Genomic DNA, 26,352 nt, shown 5'->3' with positions numbered 1-26,352 from the left:
CAGTGGCAGGCTGCTGGATTATCTGATAACCATCCCACACCCAATACACCAGACGGTCTCCCACCTTGCAGATTAGAGGCAGGCTGCTGAAGTATCTGATAACCATCCCACACCCAATCCACCAGACCGTCTCCCACCTTGCAGATCAGTGGCAGGTTGCTGAATTATCTGATAACCATCCCACACCCAATCCAGCAGACGGTCTCCCACCTTGCAGATTAGTGGCAGGCTGCTGGAATATCTGATAACCATCCCACACACAATCCAGCAGACGGTCTCCCACCTTGCAGATTAGTGGCAGGCTGCTGGATTATCTGATAACATCCCACACCCAATCCACCAGACTGTCTCCCACCTTGCAGATTAGTGGCAGGCGACTGGATTATCTGATAAGAATCCCACACCCAATCCGTCAGACGGTCTCCCACCTTGCAGATTAGAGGCAGGCTGCTGAATTATCTGATAACCATCCCACACCCATTCCAGCAGACGGCCTCCCACCTTGCTGATTAGTGGCAAATTGCTGAATTATCTGATAAGCATCCCACATCCAATCCACCAGACGGTCTCCCACCTTGCAGATTAGTGGCAGGCGACTGGATTATCTAATAACCATCCCACACCCAATCCAGCAGATGGTCTCCCACCTTGCAGATTAGTGGCAGGCGACTGGATTATCTGATAACCATCCCACACCCAATTCAGCAGACAGTCTCCCACCTTGCAGATTATTGGCAAATTGCTGAATTATCTGATAACCATCCCACACCCAATCCAGCAGATGGTCTCTCACCTTGCAGATTAGTGGCAAATTGCTGAATTATCTGATAACCATCCCACATCCAATCCACCAGACGGTCTCCCACCTTGCAGATTAGTGGCAGGCGACTGGATTATCTGATAACCATCCCACACCCAATCCAGCAGACGGTCTCCCACCTTGCAGATTAGTGGCAGGCGACTGGATTATCTGATAACCATCCCACACCCAATCCACCAGACGGTCTCCCATCTTGCAGATTAGTGGCAGGCTGCTGAATTACCCGATAACCATCCCACACCCATTCCACCAGACGGTCTCCCACCTTGCAGATTAGTGGCAGGCTGCTGAATTACCCGATAACCATCCCACACCCAATCCACCAGACGGTCTCCCACCTTGCAGATTAGTGGCAGGCTGCTGAATTATCTGATAACCATCCCACACCCAATCCAGCAGACGGTCTCCCACCTTGCAGATTAGTGGCAGGCTGCTGGAATATCTGATAACCATCCCACACACAATCCAGCAGACGGTCTCCCACCTTGCAGATTAGTGGCAGGCTGCTGAATTATCTGATAACCATCCCACACCCAATCCAGCAGACGGCCTCCCACCTTGCAGATTAGTGGCAAATTGCTGAATTATCTGATAACCATCCCACACCCAATCCACCAGACGGTCTCCCACCTTGCAGATTAGTGGCAGGCTGCTGAATTACCCGATAACCATCCCACACCCATTCCACCAGACGGTCTCCCACCTTGCAGATTAGTGGCAGGCTGCTGAATTACCCGATAACCATCCCACACCCAATCCACCAGACGGTCTCCCACCTTGCAGATTAGTGGCAGGCTGCTGAATTATCTGATAACCATCCCACACCCAATCCAGCAGACGGTCTCCCACCTTGCAGATTAGTGGCAGGCTGCTGGAATATCTGATAACCACCCCACACACAATCCAGCAGACGGTCTCCCACCTTGCAGATTAGTGGCAGGCTGCTGGAATATCTGATAACCATCCCACACACAATCCAGCAGACGGTCTCCCACCTTGCAGGTTAGTGGGAGGCTGCTGGATTATCTGATAACATCCCACACCCAATCCACCAGACTGTCTCCCACCTTGCAGATTAGTGGCAGGCGACTGGATTATCTGATAAGAATCCCACACCCAATCCGTCAGACGGTCTCCCACCTTGCAGATTAGAGGCAGGCTGCTGAATTATCTGATAACCATCCCACACCCATTCCAGCAGACGGCCTCCCACCTTGCAGATTAGTGGCAAATTGCTGAATTATCTGATAAGCATCCCACACCCAATCCAGCAGATGGTCTCTCACCTTGCAGATTAGTGGCAGGCGACTGGATTATCTGATAACCATCCCACACCCAATCCAGCAGACAGTCTCCCACCTTGCAGATTAGTGGCAAATTGCTGAATTATCTGATAACCATCCCACACCCAATCCAGCAGATGGTCTCTCACCTTGCAGATTAGTGGCAAATTGCTGAATTATCTGATAACCATCCCACACCCAATCCAGCAGATGGTCTCTCACCTTGCAGATTAGTGGCAAATTGCTGAATTATCTGATAACCATCCCACACCCAATCCAGCAGACGGTCTCCCACCTTGCAGATTAGTGGCAGGCTGCTGGAATATCTGATAACCATCAAACACACAATCCAGCAGACGGTCTCCCACCTTGCAGATTAGTGGCAAATTGCTGAATTATCTGATAACCATCCCACACCCAATCCAGCAGACGGTCTCCCACCTTGCAGATTAGTGGCAGGCTGCTGGAATATCTGATAACATCCCACACCCAATCCACCAGACTGTCTCCCACCTTGCAGATTAGTGGCAGGCGACTGGATTATCTGATAAGAAGCCCACACCCAATCCGTCAGACGGTCTCCCACCTTGCAGATTAGAGGCAGGCTGCTGAATTATCTGATAACCATCCAACACCCATTCCAGCAGACGGCCTCCCACCTTGCAGATTAGTGGCAGGCGACTGGATTATCTGATAACCATCCAACACCCATTCCAGCAGACGGCCTCCCACCTTGCAGATTAGTGGCAAATTGCTGAATTATCTGATAACCATCCCACATCCAATCCAGCAGATGGTCTCCCACCTTGCAGATTAGTGGCAAATTGCTGAATTATCTGATAACCATGCCACATCCAATCCACCAGACGGTCTCCCACCTTGCAGATTAGTGGCAGGCGACTGGATTATCTGATAACCATCCCACACCCAATCCAGCAGACAGTCTCCCACCTTGCAGATTAGTGGCAAATTGCTGAATTATCTGATAACCATCCCACACCCAATCCAGCAGACGGTCTCCCACCTTGCAGATTAGTGGCAAATTGCTGAATTATCTGATAACCATCCCACACCCAATCCAGCAGACGGTCGCCCACCTTGCAGATTAGTGGCAAATTGCTGAATTATCTGATAACCATCCCACACCCAATCCAGCAGTTGGTCTCTCACCTTGCAGATTAGTGGCAAATTGCTGAATTATCTGATAACCATCCCACATCCAATACACCAGACGGTCTCCCACCTTGCAGATTAGTGGCAGGCGACTGGATTATCTGATAACCATCCCACACCCAATCCAGCAGACAGTCTCCCACCTTGCAGATTAGTGGCAAATTGCTGAATTATCTGATAACCATCCCACACCCAATCCAGCAGACGGTCTCCCACCTTGCAGATTAGTGGCAAATTGCTGAGTTATCTGATAACCATCCCACACCCAATCCAGCAGACGGTCTCCCACCTTGCAGATTAGTGGCAGGCTGCTGAATTGCCTCCCACCTATACCACGCTGGGTTTGGTGGGTGTTTCTTTTTTAAGAAATTTTTATTTTTTAAACAAAAGTCACCATAACAATAAAGCTTTTGCAAATATCAAGCATATATACAAGTTTGTCCATCAAAGACTTTAGCTGTCAGAGTGGAATGACTGCTAACAGCTCAAAATTGATGAGCCAGACTCAGAGAAACAGAATTGGCTTTATATTTAAAAAATGACAACCAGTAAATTGAAAATAAATTGCAAGAAGCTGCTCCTCTGGCAATTTGCCACCCTTGCCCTGGGCGGCATTGTTGTAAATACATCTACGATAAACAGTCTAAAACCGATGTGAAGGGCACTGATCAAGGACTGGGCAATCAGATGGGCACATTATCACTAAATGCGAATACTTTTAAACAAATCCGGAAACGTGGCAATCAAACATATTACAAATCAATGCTGTGATTAAACAAATGGTCACTTTTCCATGGGTCATGGAGGTGCTTTCCTCTGCGCATGCTGTTGCGTTATACTTTATATGTACAGGTGGCACTATTAACAAATGCCACAAGAAATCCCCACATATTTCAGACCTTATAATCACACGTGTTCACTCGGCTAATTATGTTAGAATCTTCTGTACTCTGCCAATCAGTTCTTTCTCCAAGATGGCCCATTCATAAAATCATCTTGGTTTGTCACAGCTTTACTTTGGATTCTATGGACACTAAATAAATATTCTCACGCGCATAGTTAGAAATACACACTGCGTGAGGTCGCTGCAGGGCATCGTACCAAAAATAGTGATATTTGCTTAACCAGCCCACTAAATCCCCAGAGTAAAAGTACAGGATTTTATGTTCCATTGGAATTTTAAGATTCTTGCCCCTTGCACTTAATTACCTTCAGCCATATCAATAGTTTATTGATGTAGAGATTTGTAATTCTTTTTGATTAGATGAAAATACAGTGATAACTAATTCTGCTCGTTAAGGAATTGCACTAAAAGAAAAGCTTAAAAAGCAATAACTACATGATCCTCAAAGTACATTTATTCTACCCATGCTCTAGGCAAAGCAAGAGCTGATAAACGTTTTTTTATTTTGAAGCTGTAAGAAAAGGACTACAATAGGATCATACAGAAGACATGACTAAAAAGAGCAGGATCATACAGAAGACATGACTAAAACAGCAGGATCATATAGAAGACATGACTAAAAACAGCAGGATCATACAGAAGACATGACTAAAACAGCAGGATCATATAGAAGACATGACTAAAAACAGCAGGATCATACAGAAGACATGACTAAAAACAGCAGGATCATACAGAAGACATGACTAAAACAGCAGGATCATACAGAAGACATGACTAAAAACAGCAGGATCATACAGAAGACATGACTAAAACAGCAGGATCATATAGAAGACATGACTAGAAACAGCAGGATCATACAGAAGACATGACTAAAACAGCAGGATCATATAGAAGACATGACTAAAAACAGCAGGATCATACAGAAGACATGACTAAAAACAGATCTTGAAATCACAGCAACGCCCACTCTGAAGAATGGCCAATGTGGCAATGAAGTAAAAGGCATGAAGTGGTTTTCCTTACCTTGATGGGTGGCTTCCGTGTAATGTGCGAGACGAGAAAGTTCATGGCAATATCCTCACAGTTGATGTACTCGTCTACCATGTCGCGGATTGCTCGCGGCATCACATAGGAGTACAGGTAGGCGTAGTACTGGAGAAGAAAGAAGACAGAAAAGATTTTCTGTTTGATGACGTTCTTCGGGATCACAGCTCCACGCATTCCCAAACATCCCCAAAGTAAAGAACCCTTTTCATCCAATGACGTTCTTCGGGAGCACAGCTCCACGCATTCCCAAACAACCCCAACGTAAAGAACCCTTTTTATCCAGGTAATGATACTGAAGGTAGATTCCCATGGATTGGGAAAATCTGATCATGCTGTGTGAAAACTTATGTCACAAGAAAGCTTTTCACATCATACAAAATTGGCACAGGTTTTTTCTTTTACAATCCCGATATTTCTAAATGCATCAGAGTGATTTTGAGTAATAAATTAACGTAAGCAATGTGATTTAACAGTTCGACATACAAATTGTCACAAAGCCATGGAATGTGTCCCCTCTCTCCAAGGTGAGCCATCCCCTTTGGGACTTCGGAGGTGAGGCCGCTTAGCTTAACACTCCCATGAAGACAGGCCAAGCGGTATCCCACTGGGGGGCATCAAAGGGAAGGTGAAGGGGGATTGACACTACACCCCCTTACATCTCTATCCAGAGATTGCCTGGCCTCTATGTTCTCCTCCCTTATCCCAAGAAACTAACAGCTTTAATAGTTATATGTTTGTTAACATGCATGATAACTGGTCACTGTGTACATGAAGCGTGTTGGAGTGGTCAGGAAAGGAAATGGCCCAATGAGAAAGAGGGGTTTGTGCTGCGGGCGCCATATATGTGGTCGTGGGAGCGGGGAAGTTGGTCCGATGTTGTAATTGTATATGTATCTAGCGTAGTTAACGAGAATGATATGTTTTACTGTAAGTGTTACTTTGTGTTTAAATTTATACATTTTAGATGTGCATGCGCACAGCAAGATAAATACCAAAATCACCAATTAAATAAAAGTACAATCTGGGTCTGGTGTGCCATGAAGCGCCTGGAAGCTGGGCAATGAGGAGCTTCATAATGCGCATGCAAGGAAGGGGATTTGTCACGAAGAACTCACTGTGAAGGTGACATGATAGTTATTAAACATGCATGCACCAATATACATACATGGGGAATTTACAAATCTATGCAATGTGCTCTTTTCATAAATTGGTTAAACTCTGCCATCAGGGCTTGTGTGGGGAATTCCGAGTGGCTGGGGAAAACTGCTTATGGAGGCCAGAGGAGAGGTAATGAGTAGCTACGACCTTTGCAGATGGTAAGTCAACAGGTCGGCTCATGGTTTGTATGGCTTTGCCGTATCGCAGAAGGAAGATGTAATTTGTTAAGTGCATGGCAGCTTGTTATGTACTGTTTAGACGGATGCTGCCATTTGCTTTCTGACCAGCAGGAAACCTGGAGTGAAGGACACCAGAGTTCATGATACTCCATGTGTTTCGATTGTTTCCCCAGGATGTAACCATAGGCCATGCATGTTGAATTAGTAGTCGTTTAGATTAGAGTGTTCAGAGACGCTAGCAAGTCGGGGTGGGTGAGATGGCTATCCCCAGTTCAAAGGGAACCTATTTATTCATCCCTGCATCATATTGTGTGACGTACTCTTGCAAACCATGTGCAATTGCATCCGGGGGTAGGCAACCTCAAGCCAGATGGACTTGTAATGAATTAGGTTTATATGTGAATGCTTAACTGTATGATGATGTCATGACCTGCCACGGAAAAATTCTAAAAAAGGGGTGTGTTGTACACATTCGCTGAAGATGGTAGTTAAGATAACTGCAACAACTGCAGTGTTAAATTGATAGCAATTCTGTGCAATGTAACTGTATCTTCTTTTTGTAAATCAAGTCCAATCAAATTGAACTCTGTGTGTTTCTACAGGCATAGTTGGCAGTTCAGACTGTGTACCGATGGCCCGTGCTTCATAGCCCAACAGAGAATAGATTAACAATGTGTAACCTTTGGATGCTGTAGATATTTAATAAGCAAATGTAAATCCCCTCATTCTGACATTACACAGTGAAATTCATAAGGGAAGCGAAAGGGACGGGGTATTTATATCGGTTCAACACAATCTGAAAACCATTGTCCCAGGCTGGGGTGGGTGCGCTGAAATTGTGTTTGCTATGAGCTTATTTCAATAACACACGTACTAGAAAACCTCAGCAGCACACACAGGAAAGGGTTAGGGGCATGCAACATTTTCCTGATAACAGAAACCTTTGGTAATATTAGGGAAAGCTAAAGGCCTGTACATTATGCTCAAGTGTAACTATGTGCAGTTAGAAAAAGTACAATGTTTTGAAGAAGCACGTCATGGTCACAAACGATTTGCCGTCTTGATGATTATGTGGCACACTTACCCCCCCCAATGGCCGGTGAGTGGAAGAGACCTCGATATGAATACAGAATTGATCATAGAGATGAATGCTTGTGTGTGAGAAATAGCGAAAAACGCAGGTAGGTCAATTTCGATTGTGTAGTCAAGCTGCCTGTGATTATGTAACATTGTGGTGACTTCCTCTGCGTGAAGCTGTGGTTCACCTTTGAACTGATTTTACTTTAATAAAACAAAATATTGATTCCAAAATTAGCCTCTTTCTTGTCACCAGAGGTCTGGGGTGGGACTATGTCTGGGGGTATAATATTAGGGATGCCCTTTTGACATTGGGAACATGGTGAGCCTCAATGGCAGTGTTCATTTGCTATATACTTTTAGTGCATTCATTGGAGAGTAGTAGCCATTCTATGTCAGAGAAGAGTATTGAAAGTGCACAGCCAGGACCTTTTATGGCATTGCATGTGGCTCTTAAGTTAGTTTCCCACCGTAATGTCATTCCCTTTTATCTGAGGCTATTTTTCAGTAGGTGTTGTACCTTGCCCCTTACAAATGGGTCCTGTCCTCAGGGAGTGATGAGAAGGGGGTGCTAATCGGATGTAGACAGATGGTCAGTTGCTATTCCTGTGTGGGACTGTGCAATTCTATGTGGCTTTATTGGTGCCAAAGTCTGGGTAAGAGCGGTCACCCTCTGTCAAGAGCATCCATTACGGTGAGGTCTGCAGTTGCACTCTGGGTAAGAGCGGTCACCTGTCACGAGCATCTATTACGGTGAGGTCTGCAGTTGCACTCTGGGTAAGAGCGGTCACCCTCTGTCAAGAGCATCCATTACAGTGAGGTCTGCAGTTGCACTCTGGGTAAAAGCGGCCACCCTCTGCCAAGAGCATCCATTACGGTGAGGTCTGCAGTCGCACTCTGGGTAAGAGCGGTCACCCTCTGTCAAGAGCATCCATTACGGTGAGGTCTGCAGTCGCACTCTGGGTAAAAGAGCGGTCACCCTTTGTCAAGAGCATCCATTACAGTGAGGTCTGCAGTCGCACTCTGGGTAACAGCGGTCACCCTCTGTCAAGAGCAATCATTACGGTGAGTCTGCAGTTGCACTCTGGGTAAGAGCGGTCACCTCTGTCACGAGCATCCATTACGGTGAGGTCTGCAGTTGCACTCTGGGTAGGATCAGTCACCCTCTGTCACGAGCATCCATTACGGTGAGGTCTCCAGTTGCACTCTGGGTAAGAGCGGTCACCCTATGTCACGGGCATCCATTACGGTGAGGTCTGCAGTTTCACTCTGGGTAAGAGCGGTCACCTCTGTCACGAGCATCCATTACGGTGAGGTATGCAGTTGTACTCTGGGTAAGAGCGGTCACCCTCTGTCAAGAGCATCCATTATGGTGAGGTCTGCAGTTGCACTCTGGGTAAGAGCGGTCACCTCTGTCACGAGCATCCATTACGGTGAGGTCTGCAGTTGCACTCTGGGTAAGAGCGGTCACCCTCTGTCAAGAGCATCCATTACGGTGAGGTCTGCAGTCGCACTCTGGGTAGCTCTATCGGTTAAGTTACTTTCACTGCACTTAGGACCGATATACATGAAATCATAAAAGTAAGAGCAATAAAGAGTTATGCCTGTCACAGTGGCTTCTTGTGTGATCATGAAAGAAATTCTAGGGACACTGCCATATAGTCTCGGAGACCACCATCTTTCCCGGAAGAATTAAGGTGGCAGCCTTGCGCTTCCCAAAGCAAAAGCACTTCTGGTGCTGAGGTTTCCGCCCCAGATACTGGGTTCACAGCATTTCCACATAATCAAGGAAGCCGGGTCAGCTGCCCAGCGCTTGGCATCAGCAATACTCTAGTTAGGGAGGGAATATTACCAGTAAAGAAGCGCCATGGGGCTCCCTGCCTAGTTTCTGGAAATTCTAATTTCTCAGCTCCTTTGCACAACCCCACATGTTGTGGGCAACTATGTATTAAGGGGCTTTTTTAATAGCTTTTACACCTCACACGAAAGGAATAATTGCAAATGGGATCCACCCATATAGCAGCCATTTGTAGGTCTGAAACTTCAGACCATGCTGCCACATTTCTCAAGACACGGTTATAATGAAATCACATTCCTGCAGAAACCACAGAAGCATTTGGCCCAACCATGTCTTAGCACACATGCCCATTCATTGGTTTCAGAGCAGGGAGCAGGTTTACATGTCACTAATATAGGCACCACGCCCAGAGAACGTTAGCTAGACCCATTTCCTCCCAGTACCCACACATACAGCTTCACATTGCCTTGCAAATCCAAACAATATTTAGAAGAGGAATGCCCATGGAGTGACATTACAATAGGTTTGCTTACTCAAATGAGTCGAACAGCTGGCAGCTAATCGGAACTGTGCAAAAATAAAGAGGTGATAACCTCTGGCATTGCTCTGGGCAACCCTGCCGAGCCATTACAGAAGGGGAAAGACCATATGCAAATCAGGCTTGGTCCCACCCCAAAAGGGGCAGTCCAGCCCGAACTGCTAGGTCACAGCCCTTCTGCACGAGACCACAAGCATCCCCAAACATGTTTCGCCCTTGTTGGGCCTCATCAGTGAGGAGTAGCTTGTGTCTCTAGGCCGAGCAGGCACGGGACCCACGTCTGGGCATACCCGTCCCACTCGGGGTGACAAAGAAAAAACAAAGAGGTGATGGCTGGAAGGTTTAGAATGATTCTTAACCACTGGCATTGCTCTGGACAACCTTCCAGACCATCGTTCTGCGCCTGCCAACCCATTACAAGTTAATCAGAACTGTGCCTGCTAGATGGGAGTTCTCCAATCATACAGTGGTAACACACGTCACACCAAGAATACAAAGTTTAAGAGTGGAAACCATCTAGGACTATCAGTGAGCCTCATTTGGCCTGTGTTCCAAAGAGGTTATGTGTAGTTTCTATAATCAGCCCAGAGAACACTGTATGACTGTGCCAAAGGTCCACTGTACAGTGCAAAGCTACCACTGTAAGGCTTTGCCATGATATAACCTTGTCTAAAAGAGCTACAGTCCTATTCCTGCAGGATGGGAACACTGGTTATTTTGATGAGTCAAGTGTTACGAAAATACATTGGCATTCACAACATTAGAACAGAACAGGACTTGGAACCTAATAACTGGAACATGGTATTCCCTGCAAAGTCAAGAAAACAGCACTTCATGAAGAGAGTACCCAAGACTTTGGCTAACTACTAAGGGCCTCATCACGAGTTGGGCGGTAACCCTTAAATGCAGTTGTAATGGCATTACCACTGCATTTAAGGACTGGCCCTATCACGAATCTGGATTATTTACCCCCAGCTCAGAGATCCACAGAGTCCTAAATGTCAGAGCAAATATGAATGAATGAGGGGAAAAAGGCTCCCCTCGGTCAGGATAGAAAGAAAAAAAAGATCAAGAAGTCCCGCAAAAGGTGCTGAGGTCTCACTAGGAGAGGGGATGAAGCATAAACATGACAAATCTCCCCAACAATGACGCACTCGCGTACAGTGGTGGACCTTCAGTACTCTGGTTATTACTTCATTACTTCTGTATTGCTTGTAGCGTAAACATAGCCCGAGAGCATTGGGATTGCCATTTTATGCAGTAGCTCAGCACTGTTGGAGGAGGGAGAGCAGAGTGTTAGCAGTCTGGAAGGTTTTGTTGAAAGAGACACTTTAGTATTTTGCACAACAGGAGGATGGTTAAGGCATTTGGAGCCTCTCCCAGGATTAAGTTCCAGGTGTCGGGTGCGGCAGGAGGAGAAGTATTCCCTTTACAGGCTAGCTTAGACTCCAACCTTTTGGTGGTTTTGCTATGTGACGTGCGAGAGCCTGAAAAGGTGTGGAGTTTAGCCGCCAACTATGTTGGTGTTCTGTTTGAGGATGCTCTTTAGATCTATGTCATTTATATTAGCACCCAGGGCGGTGGAGCAAACCAATCAGGTTGCTCTGAACACAGGCTAAAACTGCTAATCTGAGCCCACGTTCCGAGCAGCCTTCTGGCTGCTTCCCTCACCCCGCCCCACTATCTTGCACTCACCCTTCCTTCCAGTAAGTTTAATTTTCATTTTATTTCCCCCCTGCACTTACCTTTTGTTTCAGTAGTGGCAGAAAGCATCTGCCCCTGCTGCTGCCACCACGCTCCCTCCAGACTGCCACGGAAATAGAAGAGGGGCACTTTAAGAAGCCCTGCTTTCCACCTCCACAGCGGCCATCTTAGTAAAGTATTTTGTTTCAATGAACTGGACAATGCGCGGCTTCCCGTTCATTCAAACAAAATACACCGCTCTCACCTCCCCGAGTTACCAGATGGGCAACCCAGGGTGCTAATAGCGTTAACATCCTCTTCTGCATGCCGGATCAAGTGTTATCAGCCCGGGGACCCCTGTTATACATCTCGGGCCCTGTGCCGATAACACTCGATCAGGCTGGCTGGATCGGGTGTTAACGCATAAATATGACCTTGGCATGGAGGGGCAGCCAGTAAAGTTTGCGCACTGTAGGAGAGATGTGCGTGAATTTGCGGGCACCTCTAATGAGGCGGGCTGCGGGATGGTAGGCTGCCTTGCAGGTTGCCAGGTGTACGGCTGGAGACCCAGTAAGGAGGGAATTTCCCTCGATGTGCAAGATAACGAGGGCTTGGGACCACTATGCGGAAGTCATGTGGGGGATTGAAGGGTTAGATTTTGTGCAGTGTGGAGATCTGCAGCCACGGTGTGCACCTTTTTGCTGTGAGCATTTGGAAGGAAAGTCTCCTGCTGTCCATGAAGCCCAGGAATTTGGCTGCGTGACAGCCGAGGGGCATGTTGTCCAACCATTATTGCACAAGTTGTAGTTTGGCGGGTGTATTTGATCTTGGGGTCAGTTTGAGGTAGGTATTTAACAGAAGGAGCGATGTCCTGGGGGCCACTGACTGTAAGTACAGCCGAGTGTCCTCAGCAGACTGATGGATGGCTCTGTTGGGGACGTTTAGGAGAGTTCCCAAGGAATCTATGCATGGATTGAAGACTATTGGGTAGAGGATTGAATTTTTTGGAGGACGCCAAGCATACCTGCCTAACCTCTGGGTTTTCCCCAGAGACTGAGGGTTTTTAGCCTCTTCTCTGGGTCTCTGGGGAAGAACCTGGAGTCTTTGGGTTTTCGCTGCGGATCCCATCCGATTGGCTGAATCAGGTGGAGGTGTGGGCGGGACTAATAAGAAGGCTGGCTGCAGCAGACTTGAGCAAAATAAATGTAGAATACCGCTTTTGAAAGCAGAAAGCAGTATTACCGCGTTTATTTTGCTTAAGTTTTCATTCTTTTTGGCCAGTTTGCCTTATGTTTTAGTCGCCCTAAATTGACGTGCGGCTAAAACATAAGTCAAACTGGCCAAAAAGAATGAAAGCTTAAGCAAATAAATGTGGTAATACTGCTGTCATTAATGACACCAGATTGAAAGCAGTATTCTCATTTAAACTCATTTAAACAAGTTTGCACGCGCACCCGCGCATTCGTGAGAAGTACTCGTGCTAAGTAATGCTTGGCCGCTTAGCCGCGAGGCACGCGAGCTGCAGTGCCTTTTCCTTGTCTTGTTAGATTTCTGTGGAAATTTGTGTTGGAAAGTGAGAGGGGTGCCTCCCCTAATGTTTTCCTTTCATAGAGAGAGGTCCAGTGACCTCATGCCTAACTGTGGTAAGTACTACTCGTTGAAAACAAAACATGCCTTTTTCCACTAATAATCCTGGTCTGGGCAGCTGCACGCCGACAAACACAGGAACTCGTATTAGCCATAAAACAATTGTACTGGGTCCTTCTCCTGCTCTGCATTCTTTACATGGTATTCCAGCACCTACCAATATCAATAGATTACCAGTTTCCAGTATGTTCAAACCTACCGTACAATATAGAGATTGCACTGCAAATCCCCATATTACAAACCATACTGCTCCTTCATGCACTCAAAAATCCTTTGCAGCTGTTCAAGCGATGCCTCATATGGTGTCCGACTCCACCCTGCTGCAAATTCCAGAAAACAGACCAGGTTTTGTGCCGATGGTTAGTCCTATTTGGTCAGAAGCACCCTCGTCCCCACTGCCTGATGATCTAGACATTTCTATTTAGGCCCGTCAATGTGAGTCGCCTATATCCATCTACAGTGCCAACTCCACACGACGAGATGTTTGCCCTGACCCCTCCGTACATCACTCTTGGTCCCTTACTTATGTACACCCCACACCGAAGCGGTCTAATCAACCCCCTCCGATAACACCTGAAATCCCATGCAATCCGATGATTGAAATAGCGCTGTCTGCCATCAATACTACAATGCTAACTTTGTTCAAACTCTTTGAATCCTTAGACGCCAACATTTCCAAACAAACTTTACAGCTTGACCAAGTGACGCTTTGGTTGAATTCTTTGGTGGCAGATTCAAATGCTCGTAGTTTGGAGGGGACCCAACGCTCTTTGCAACCTAATGAAGATGTTGTAACTATTGATGAGGTCAAGACAGTAGATCCAAGGATGCCGTCTCTGTCTGCTCTCCCCATTCTGCCAGTCATTCGTCCAATTACAGATCACGTAGATGCCCCACCAAAATCCAAAGAAAATGATTTGTGGATAAGCATTCCACACCCCCCCCCCTTCCCCCTGGTAATTTGCACACTTTGCCAACGGTGCCAGTTACAGACGACCAACGCATGTTGGCTCCCAGAGAGCTGCCCATTGTTACACTCAAGAAAAAAAAGGGCCCATGCACAACTATTAAGAAATCAAAAAATGTACCTTCAGCTCGACATACAAAAAACACTCTAACCTCTTTCTTCCGGGCCATAGGGGCAGCAAAAACGTATTTGAGACAGCTTAGTAAAAAATCGACAGATACTCAAATCAATATAAATGGCAATGCCACTACCAATCAACCAGAAGATCCGGGCCCTAAAGACTCGCCTTTCTCATACCCCCCCTTAAATGATCTGATCAATGAGATACCCAAAGAAAGCTTGCCAACAGTGATGCAGAAAGCAATCCAGGTTCCTCCCATAATGAACAACTCTAAGGCATGGATGAGCCCCCTTCTCGCCAAAGAGCACCCCACACTCTTGTCAATTGAGCAACTGAAGGGCGCAGAGGATAGCTCTCTGGCTCAACGTATACATGTCTCCGCGATTCAACTAGAACCAGAAACTACATCGAAAGCTGTGATTCAGCCACCTTGTCCTGAGATACTTAAACCTCCAACGCAATCAGTGCCCTTCGCTGCTCCACCAGTTCAGGGTGCACCCGATAAGCTCTCCTCATCCACGCATTTCAATCTTTCGCGATCCTCGGAGTTTGTGCCTCATCACACTTTCACTTCTAGGATTTCGGATAACCCTCATAGGTTTTCACGACATACTGAGTATTTTAACTCAGATTGTCATTCTTTGATTATGAAATTTCGAGAGGATCCTTTCCGACCTACACTTTAAATAGAAAAAGTGTGATTAGCCTCTTTGGAGACGTGCCTGATTTAGAGGACATCAGTTCACGGGACATTGATCGTGCTGATTTTATCTCTGATAAGGTCTCCTCGGTCATTAGACTCTGGATTCCATCAGGTGTCGTGCTCAATACCATCTGGCAAGCCAAAATGAGACTCTTTGATATGGGTTTTTTAGTTGCTCAAGACCCAGAACGATACACCTCCAGATCGATCCACTAAGTGCCGATATCAAACACCTACACTCAGGTGCGAGGTGAAACCGAGTATTCCATAGATACACGCCAGTCACATTAACCATCAGCCACTCCATGCCACCTTTCCCTTAGACTTGCCAGTTGGAACACGCAATGCCACTCACATCTACAGGTCTCCCTTTGTGATTTCTTGGTTAGTCATGACATCTTGGCTTTTCAAGAAGCATGCCCCTCTGATCCACCCATTTGGGACAACTATGACACGATTCTTTTACCAGCAATCAAACACGAGAAAGCTCGTCCATTGTCTGGTTTGCTGGTTGCGGTGAATAAGAGTCGAGGTTTCTCAATCTCGGCCTGGGACTCAGTAACCTTGTTCTTACAATTGGTTCGAATTGTGTGTCCACAGCATGTCATTGCTCTGATAAACATATATCGCAATCCAGCTGGCCTAACAAATGACACCTTTTATTTAGGTCTAGGCAGACTTCTTGAGTTTATGTTGCTTTGCCCCGACATCACTGATTCAATTGTTGTTGGCGACATAAATTTAGACTGCCTGTCTGCCAAGAACACTGGCCATTGCAAACAAGCCAATCAATGGCCCTCCTTAGGAATTTTCATATGTTTAATGGTGCGGTTGAGGGAGACATTCCGGCCAAACCGACTTGACAGCGGGCCACCTCAACGAGCATCATAGACTATATTTTTGTCGACCACAACCTTTTCCAACATGTGGGGGCCTTTAATGTAATACCCCAACCACACAGTGATCACAATCTGTTGTCGGCATGCATCAATTGGAGCACATCACCAACTGAGAAATTGTGGATGACACAATCTTTATCCATTAACAATGCTAGATCTCGTCTTCATTGGTCAAAACACACTTTAGGGGTTTTTGATAGAGCGATTGACCAGAATAGTGTATGACTATGCCCAATGCCATACACAAATCTCTTAGATTTTTTTCTTCGACCTACCTTTGTTACGGATGGTCAAAAGACCCAAGCATATCCACTTCATCGACCCTGCAGTTCACTATCGTTATCAGCGTAGGTTAATTATTAAATCTAGCAAAGACTGTCCAAAATCAGCCTTTAACTCCATACAATGCAAATATCGGCAATGGACTAGAGCGCACAAGGCCCAACAATATCAAAGGGACAGTGAGCAAATGTTAAAAATTATAGCCACAAAGAATTCAGCTGCTCCTTGGGTTCTTCTTAACCGATGTACTAATCAACATTAATCAGTATCCCAAGTTCATTCTGTCAAAGAACATCAATGGCTAGCTCACTTTACTGCTTTATACACTGATGCTGAATTTGATCTGTTTACTTCAGTCATCAATGCAGCAGTAGTGTGGTCCGTAGATTGTTCTTCTTCTATCTTTGAACAATTCATTCGGGAGATAAGCTCATCTAGGGCAGCTGGCCCTGATGGGCTCCACAATTTAATGTTCAAATCCAACCCAAGTCTATGGGCTGTGATTTTGGACAAAATTTTTAAACAAGTTTTGAAATCCAAAGAAATACCCCGATCATGGAAAACATTGATCATTGTTCCAATTTATAAAAAAGGTGACCGCACCCTGCCGCGGAACTATTGGCCAATCACCTTATTGGACGCCACGGGCAAGTTATTTGCAAAACGTATACTTTGTGATTTTAATGCATGGACGGAAGCCGGTCACTTTAGAGACCCACATCAATCAGGGTTTGTCGCTGGCTTCGGTACTCGCATCAATCTATTTTGTCTCAATGCTATAAAAGCCCAATGCCATAGATCCAAACAATCAGTCTACTTTGCATTTATAGATCTACATGCCGCCTTCGACTCGATATCTCAGGTAATGTTGATGTCGAAGTTGGAGAGAGACCAATGCTCTGCGGCCATACGAGAAATCATCTATGCCCTTCATTCCCAAACTTCTATTCGTATCCGATTAAATCTAGATGGCTTATTATCCATTCGAATTCCAACTGCCCGGGGCCTCAAACAAGGCCGTCTACTCGCTTCAGCGATTTTTAACTACTTCATCTATGATGTTAGTCAGACCTTCGCTGCTGTAGACTCTGACGCCCCAATTCTAAATGAATCTGCCATCAAAACACGAATCTACACTGACAATCAAGCCCTCATTGCAAAAAACGCCAATAGGTCGCCGGAATTATTAACCGCATTTAGTGCCTACATTGATACAAACCAACTCATAATCAACACTAGCAAAACACAAATCGTAGTTTACTCTGCAGTCAGAACTACCCATAACAAATTCACATGGCCAGTTAAAAAAACTAAACTTGTGATTGTTCCAAGTTACATGTATTTAGGTATGACTTTTGAGGTTGGACCGAATGCTGTAGGCCAAGTAGATGGCCTGGAGCAAAAGCTAGCTACTGCCATCTCACAAACCAAGATAATTTTACAGCGATATGGTAAATTTACACTGAACCCAGCTTTATCCTTCTGAAATCAGAAAGGCCTTCCATGCATTACACTGAACCCAGCTTTATCCTTCTGAAATCAGAAAGGCCTTCCATGCATTACACTGAACCCAGCTTTATCCTTCTGAAATCAGAAAGGCCTTCCATGCATTACACTGAACCCAGCTTTATCCTTCTGAGATCAGAAAGGCCTTCCATGCATTACACTGAAAATCAGAAAGGCCTTCCATGCATTACACTGAACCCAGCTTTATCCTTCTGAGATCAGAAAGGCCTTCCATGCATTACACTGAACCCAGCTTTATCCTTCTGAAATCAGAAAGGCCTTCCATGCATTACACTGAACCCAGCTTTATCCTTCTGAAATCAGAAAGGCCTTCCATGCATTACACTGAACCCAGCTTTATCCTTCTGAAATCAGAAAGGCCTTCCATGCATTACACTGAACCCAGCTTTATCCTTCTGAAATCAGAAAGGCCTTCCATGCATTACACTGAACCCAGCTTTATCCTTCTGAAATCAGAAAGGCCTTCCATGCATTACACTGAACCCAGCTTTATCCTTCTGAAATCAGAAAGGCCTTCCATGCATTACACTGAACCCAGCTTTATCCTTCTGAAATCAGAAAGGCCTTCCATGCATTACACTGAACCCAGCTTTATCCTTCTGAAATCAGAAAGGCCTTCCATGCATTACACTGAACCCAGCTTTATCCTTCTGAAATCAGAAAGGCCTTCCATGCATTACACTGAACCCAGCTTTATCCTTCTGAAATCAGAAAGGCCTTCCATGCATTACACTGAACCCAGCTTTATCCTTCTGAAATCAGAAAGGCCTTCCATGCATTACACTGAACCCAGCTTTATCCTTCTGAAATCAGAAAGGCCTTCCATGCATTACACTGAACCCAGCTTTATCCTTCTGAAATCAGAAAGGCCTTCCATGCATTACACTGAACCCAGCTTTATCCTTCTGAAATCAGAAAGGCCTTCCATGCATTACACTGAACCCAGCTTTATCCTTCTGAAATCAGAAAGGCCTTCCATGCATTACACTGAACCCAGCTTTATCCTTCTGAAATCAGAAAGGCCTTCCATGCATTACACTGAACCCAGCTTTATCCTTCTGAAATCAGAAAGGCCTTCCATGCATTACACTGAACCCAGCTTTATCCTTCTGAAATCAGAAAGGCCTTCCATGCATTACACTGAACCCAGCTTTATCCTTCTGAAATCAGAAAGGCCTTCCATGCATTACACTGAACCCAGCTTTATCCTTCTGAAATCAGAAAGGCCTTCCATGCATTACACTGAACCCAGCTTTATCCTTCTGAAATCAGAAAGGCCTTCCATGCATTACACTGAACCCAGCTTTATCCTTCTGAAATCAGAAAGGCCTTCCATGCATTACACTGAACCCAGCTTTATCCTTCTGAAATCAGAAAGGCCTTCCATGCATTACACTGAACCCAGCTTTATCCTTCTGAAATCAGAAAGGCCTTCCATGCATTACACTGAATCCAGCTTTATCCTTCTGAAATCAGAAAGGCCTTCCATGCATTACACTGAACCCAGCTTTATCCTTCTGAAATCAGAAAGGCCTTCCATGCATTACACTGAACCCAGCTTTATCCTTCTGAAATCAGAAAGGCCTTCCATGCATTACACTGAACCCAGCTTTATCCTTCTGAAATCAGAAAGGCCTTCCATGCATTACACTGAACCCAGCTTTATCCTTCTGAAATCAGAAAGGCCTTCCATGCATTACACTGAACCCAGCTTTATCCTTCTGAAATCAGAAAGGCCTTCCATGCATTACACTGAACCCAGCTTTATCCTTCTGAAATCAGAAAGGCCTTCCATGCATTACACTGAACCCAGCTTTATCCTTCTGAAATCAGAAAGGCCTTCCATGCATTACACTGAACCCAGCTTTATCCTTCTGAAATCAGAAAGGCCTTCCATGCATTACACTGAACCCAGCTTTATCCTTCTGAAATCAGAAAGGCCTTCCATGCATTACACTGAACCCAGCTTTATCCTTCTGAAATCAGAAAGGCCTTCCATGCATTACACTGAACCCAGCTTTATCCTTCTGAAATCAGAAAGGCCTTCCATGCATTCTTTATGGCCTCGAAACGCAGCTGATCTGGACTCAACTTTCTCTTGACAAATTGGAAGCCAAATTTTGGAGAAGCATTCTCTCCTTGCCACAATGTATCCCAGGCTCATGGCTTCGCTATGAACTTGGCTTAGTTTCGCTCCATGCTGTCTATCTGTGGCGCCTTTGTTCTCTTTTCTGTAAATGTTTGATTTTGACTGATTGTTATAACATCCTACAAATTTTGTCATCATATTTGTTTTCGACTACTCGTGCCTTTGTACAAAAATGGATGAGGGAAGTTCAATTTGCCTTCGCCAGAGCTGATATCACCATAGATATCTTGGTCACAAATCCAGACAAGGCTAAACATATATATATAAGAATCATTGTGATCCCAAACACATGAAAATTATGGAGCCGTACTTGGTAAAATCTCCTTCATCTCCTAAGCAAAGTGCCATCCTAAGGCTGCGTTTCAACCTGTGGCCCACGCGGGTCATTCAAGCAAGACGCAAAATCATAGCTACACAAATGAATTTTTGTCGTTTTTGTGCGAATAGTTGCCTGAGTCGCTTGAGCATCTCATTTCAGTTTCTCCTGCATTAACAGAGTTGCAATGCATTTATTTGGGAGACCATTGTCCCTACTTGGGCTCCTTGGAAATGGAGCTACGATGGCCTTATATCTTATGTGCTGGCAAAATGTCTATTCAGTTAGCTTCTGGGAATTTTTTAAAAGCCCTCAAGTTGGGCTCATAATATAATAATTTGTTCAGAAGTGATGTTTCATTATGAATTTAATGTCATTCTTTTTAATTATGAAGTGTTTTGTTTATTTCCATATATGTGTATTGAAAAGTTGATATAATGTCAGCTAAATCAATAACAAAAAGAAAATAAAAAAGAAAGCAGTATACCGCGCTTCTTATTTTCTTCAGCTCTCATTCTTTTGGGCCAGTTTGCCAGGGCTCAAGTCAAGGGAACAGGGAACACGCAGGTGGACAGAGTCCACCCACCTTTTCCAGAGGGTGGACTCTGTCCCCCCACCCCAGCTAAGGTGAATTCATGAATTAAAAACCGCAGGGATTGCACCACAGCCACAGCGGTCAGGTTTGCAGGCTGGACACGTCACCACTGCACTATAGAACCTGATGACAAACAACTAAGGTGAAGTGTCCAATTGCGGTACTGCAAGTTCCAGGGAAAGCCTTTCTATTGGCTCTTGGAGTTTAAAACAGGCACACATGTTCACAATTTGAAGGAAATATCCTGTCTTGGTTTTGTGTGTGTATGGCAGAAGTATGCCTTTCGTCCTGTGCAATTTGGGTGCTTATGAATAGCCAATTTAATGAAATGTATTGCATTCCACTGTAAAGTGCAAACTGCAAATGTTGACATGTGGGCGGGGTGTGTGGGCGGAACCGTGTGCAAGGGGGCGGGGTCTTGTGAGGCTGTGGGCGGGGCATACAGCTCAGGGTTTTGGGTTTTTCAAATGTAGGCAGGTATGACGCCAAGGTGTGAGACAGCTGAAAACGCAAATAAGAATCCTTTGCCAAGCAAAGGGGTGGAGACATGAACGCCTCGGATTGATTGCAACTATGCTGTGCTGTGAACCCTGCACTGTGTAATGTGCAGAGGGCCACTCTGAGCAGTGTGGCTGGGTGGGACACAGGAAGGCCGCCCTGCACTCACCTTGTGGAAGAAGGCCGCGCCGGTCAGCACCATGGACAGCTCACACGAGTAGTTGGAATTGTAGAGCCAGGACTGGTGCGGGATGTCCCACGCGTGGTACCGTCCAGGGAAGCCCACCACGCGCTCTCTGGCCTCTCTCCAAACTCTGAAACACAGGACAGCATTGGGAAAACCTTTACATCCGTGCATTTTATGTAAAATGAACAATGCACGCCCATTGGCTGATTCAAGATGTGACACTAATTAGCACAGCCAGGGTGTGTGGAAAATGTGAAGTGGAGCACTTAATTTAAAAGCGAGGACACTTTACAGTGGATGAAATCTGGAGCAACCAGAGCCCGTGCCTGTTGAAATGCAAGCCCACAAAAACAGATGCAGGACCAATGAAAAAGTGACAAGCACAACGTGCGGCCTGCTCTGCTTTCCAGGGGGTGTTTCTAGACATGTGGATATTATTCCAATTCGTAGCGCTCCCTTCTCAAGTGTAAGAAACTGCCCATGCTTGTGTTCCCCTTACACAAAATGTACATACATGTAAACAAGTCTGTTCGCTCCCACAGTGCAAGAACTTAGAAAACCCAGTTCGGCTGTCATGGCAACGGCCCAACCTCAAGCTACCCCCAGTTGGCTGCCGTCTGACACCATCCGCAGCGTTGCAAAGTGTCCCAGAGAAATGCAGCCTGTTCCACTGGGCAATTGTCCCCTGAGATGCCATCTGCAAGCCACGATTGCCTTTGAACTCCGCCTAGTCTCTCTCTCTTAGACTTAATATAGACATTAAATAATGGATAAGCAGACTACTGTAAATGAAACACTTGCCATAAGTCATTGAGCCTTTGTGGAAAGGGGAGTCTGCAAAACTCGCAAAAGCATGCAGCTCCCAGACGTGTTGTCATGTTTGAAAAAGAGAATGTCCATATGTTTTGCTAATAAAAAACCACCAGAAAGACGGAAATCAGGAGGGTGGCCAGAGATGTGACATGTTATGTGGAATAAATAGACATTGCCTGCATTTCAAATGATAGAAGGCATGACCTGTGCTGTGAAATCATGCAGCCGACTCTTTTCTCCAGCAATAAGAAGCAATGAGCTATGAGAAGTCCACAGGCCCCCCAGAGGGAAACACACTTGCTAGAATGCCCCATCCCGACCTCCCCAGCAACACACTACAGAGAGCTGAGGAATCCGAGAAAGGGCGAGCCCTCGAAGAAAAGCGGCTGAGACATGTAGGTGTAGAAAACCTCCAGATACAATATATAGACTATGCGCTAGAATGCATAGATTACTTACCCGTAATCGTCGTTACTCCTAGTCCATCTCTTCCTCGTCCCAGCACTCATCAAAGAGGGGTCCCACCTCCATACAGGAACCCTCTTTCTATTTCTAAAACCTTCAGGTTCCGCCCCTCCAGCTCCCACCTCCCGCCTCCGGGCATAACAGTCCGCCTTCCCCAAGACCCAACAGTATGTAACACTGCCCAATGGGCCCATTCAACATGGGGAAGGGAGAGGCGGGAAACTAGTGCTGGGACGAGGAAGAGAAGGACTAGGAGTAATGAAGGTTACCAGTAAGTCACCTGAGCATGACCACCACGTCCACTCTTCCACATCCCAGCACTTATCAATGAGGCCTACCAACTGCAGAAAGAATGGGCCGAGCACAAAGAAAACCCCAAAAGGCAAATGGAAAATGCTATCGACCAATACACATTTATTTAAATCCAGAAATCCAGACAGTAGTGACAAGGTATTTCACTAGAGTGCCACACTCAACACACCTGCCCCAAAAGCCCCCACCTCCGGACGGTGTAAATTGAACCGGTAATTGTTAATGAAAGTGTCTGGATCAGACCAACTGGCTGCGTGGCCAATGCCCTGGATAGGAACGCCGAGAGCCTCAGCACAGGACGCACCCATCCCCCTCGTGGACCTACCCTGCACACCAGAGGGAAGGAGAGACCCCATAGAAGAGTAAGCCAAAGTGTAGGCACCCCAGAGCCAACGGGTGATGGTGGGCACAAACGCCTTCCACCCGGGGACAGCCCCCCCAAAGGTAACAAAGAGGCTAGGGGAGGAACGAAAAACCCGAGTACGTTCCAAATAGAGCAGAACCGCCCGCCGCACATCAAGAGCAGCCCAACGAACCTCCCCCGGAGATGAGGGAGAAGGGAAAAAGGAAGGCAGAACAATCTCCTGGGCAAGATGAGACCTGGAAACCACCTTGGGAAGGAAGGACGGGTGGCACTTAAGAAAGCAACGCCTCGGGAGAAACCACCAGGTAGGGAGCCTCACAGGAGAGGGCACCAAGCCCGCCCCCCCCCCCCACTGCAGCGCCAAAGTGATAGCCACTGGGAAAACCACCTTCAACGTGAGGACCCGAAGGGAAACCTCAGACAAAGGATCAAAAAGAGAAGACAGCAGAGCCCGAAGGACCAGCCGGATATCCCAGGAGGGCAACACAGAAACAATGACAGGCCGACTAAGAGAAAAACTCAGAAGAAGGCGTCCCACCAAGGAGCAACCACGCACAGCCGGAGCCCACTGAGCCCTCGGGGTGCAAACAGAAGGACCCAAGTTAAACCCATCCTGAAGAAACTGAAGCACAGGAGCCCAAGAGCCCAAGGAGGAGGAACCGCCATGACTCAGACAACCAGTGCCTCTCATAGGCCCTCAAGGTAGGACGCAGCTCCCTCTGAATATGAGAAACCGCCTCGTCGAGAAACCCCAGAAACTAGGCGCGCCCTTTCAGTTTCCAAGCCCCCCAGACCAAGTGCTAGGGACCCTCCACCCCGAAGGGGCCCACCACCAGATCCAGACTCCCAGTGTGAGGCAACATGGGGGAAACAGCCGAGTCCAGGAGAAGGGGAAATCAGCACCTTCTGAACGAGAGGAAGGGGCGGAAAGGCATAGAGAAGCCCCGGCAGCCACAGGGAGGTCATAGCACCTACCCCTCACTCCACCAGAGCGGGGAACCGGGAGAAAAACCGGGGGACCTTTGCAGACTGAGGAGAGGCAAACAGATCCACCCAAGGAGTCCCTAGAACCCTGCAGATCTTCCAAAACAACACCTCCCGCAGCACCCACTCCCCCGAGGGCAACACACAGCTGAGGTGATGCGCCACCACATTGTCCCGGCCCCTGATGTGACAAGCAGACAGCGACAGAAGACGAAACTCCGCCCAAGTACAGAGGAGAAGAGCAAGAGACCCCTGCGACCGAGAGCTCTCCTGGTGGTTGATACGCACCACAGAGACAGTATTGTCTGAGTTTAGAAGAACAGCCTGCCCCACCGAGACAGCGCAAAAATATTTCAGAGCCGTGAAGGCTGCCAAGAGCTCCCTCCAGTTGGAGGACCTGGCCGTGTCCCCTCTGGACCACATCTCCTGGACCTCCCGACTCAGGGCTACCGCCCCACCCATCGCATCAGACTGACGTCTGTGGTAACAATGATCAGAGAGGGTGGACAAAGCGGGAACCCCAACAACAGATTGGGCAGGTGCAGCACCAACGAAGCTGTACTCCGAGGGAGGGGCCCACAGGGATAGGAGCCCCGAAGTCCAGCGACAACTCCTTCTAAAACCTGTGGATGTGGAGCAACATGGGACGTAGGTGAAGTCTCGCCCAGGGAACAAGGAAGACACATGCTGGCATGTACTCCTGAGCCTGAAGAAAGTCCCTGGCCGGGGCCAACTCCTGACCCAGAAGATTCACCAGGCAAATCTGCAGCGTCTGAGCTCTGACAAGGGGAAGAAGAACACGTGCCCTCCCCGCCCTCGCAGTCCAAAACCTGGCCCCAATGAACTGAAGGTCCTGGGAGGGCCGGAGTTGGGACTTCTCCCGGTTTATGATAAATGGTAGCAAGGACAGCGCAAGTAAACTCATTGCTTGGTATGGGTTTCAAGCTTACGCACGCTTGGAGAGGTTATTTGGCCTCATTGCTTGGTATGGGTTTGAAGCTTCCGCACGCTTGGAGAGGTCATTTGGCCTCATTGCTTGGTATGGGTTTGAAGCTTCCGCACGCTTGGAGAGGTCATTTGGCCTAATTGCTTGGTATGGGTTTGAGGCTTACGCACGCTTGGATAGGTCATTTGGCCTCATTGCTTGGTATGGGTTTGAAGCTTACGCACGCTTAGAGAGGTTATTTGGCCTCATTGCTTGGTATGGGTTTGAAGCTTCCGCACGCTTGGAGAGGTCATTTGGCCTCATTGCTTGCTATGGGTTTGAAGCTTACGCACGCTTGGAGAGGTCATTTGGCCTCATTTCTTAGTATGGGTTTGAAGCTTACGCACGCTTGGAGAGGTCATTTGGCCTCATTGCTTGGTATGGGTTTGAAGCTTACGCACGCTTGGAGAGGTCATTTGGCCTCATTGCTTGGTATGGGTTTGAAGCTTCCGCACGCTTGGAGAGGTCATTTGGCCTCATTGCTTGGTATGGGTTTGAAGCTTACGCACGCTTGGAGAGGTCATTTGGCCTCTTTGCTTGGTATGGGTTTGAAGCTTCTGCACGCTTGGACAGGTCATTTGGCCTCTTTGCTTGGTATGGGTTTGAAGCTTACGCACGCTTGGAGAGGTTCTTTGGCCTCATTGCTTGGTATGGGTTTGAAGCTTTCGCACGCTTGGAGATGTCATTTGGCCTCATTGCTTGGTATGGGTTCGAAGCTTCCGCACGCTTGGAGAGGTTATTTGGCCTCATTGCTTGGTATGGGTTTGAAGCTTTCGCAGGCTTGGAGAGGTCATTTGGCCTCATTGCTTGGTATGGGTTTGAAGCTTACGCACGCTTGGAGAGGTTATTTGGCCTCATTGCTTGGTATGGGTTTGAAG

At 46.8% G+C, this 26,352-nt stretch overlaps 1 protein-coding gene across 1 annotated transcript in view; it reads right to left on the bottom strand.

The window, feature by feature from the left end:
* The window catches only part of LOC138452972 (exostosin-like 3), a 218,561-nt gene that overhangs the window by 63,542 nt on the left and 128,667 nt on the right, over positions 1-26,352 (bottom strand). The window contains exons 4-5 of the mRNA XM_069605337.1: positions 21,534-21,678; positions 5,204-5,332 (exon numbers count right to left, since the gene is read on the bottom strand). Coding sequence (XP_069461438.1) covers positions 5,204-5,332; positions 21,534-21,678 — 274 coding nt within the window. The remainder of the gene's footprint in view (positions 1-5,203; positions 5,333-21,533; positions 21,679-26,352) is intronic.

Source organism: Ambystoma mexicanum, chromosome 4p (genome assembly GCF_040938575.1).
Source record: "Ambystoma mexicanum isolate Mex_15411 chromosome 4p, UKY_AmexF1_1, whole genome shotgun sequence".
In the NCBI taxonomy this organism is placed as follows: Eukaryota; Metazoa; Chordata; class Amphibia; order Caudata; family Ambystomatidae; genus Ambystoma; species Ambystoma mexicanum.
Note: the sequence above shows the minus strand (reverse complement) of the source record. Positions and strands in the feature narration are given on the sequence as shown.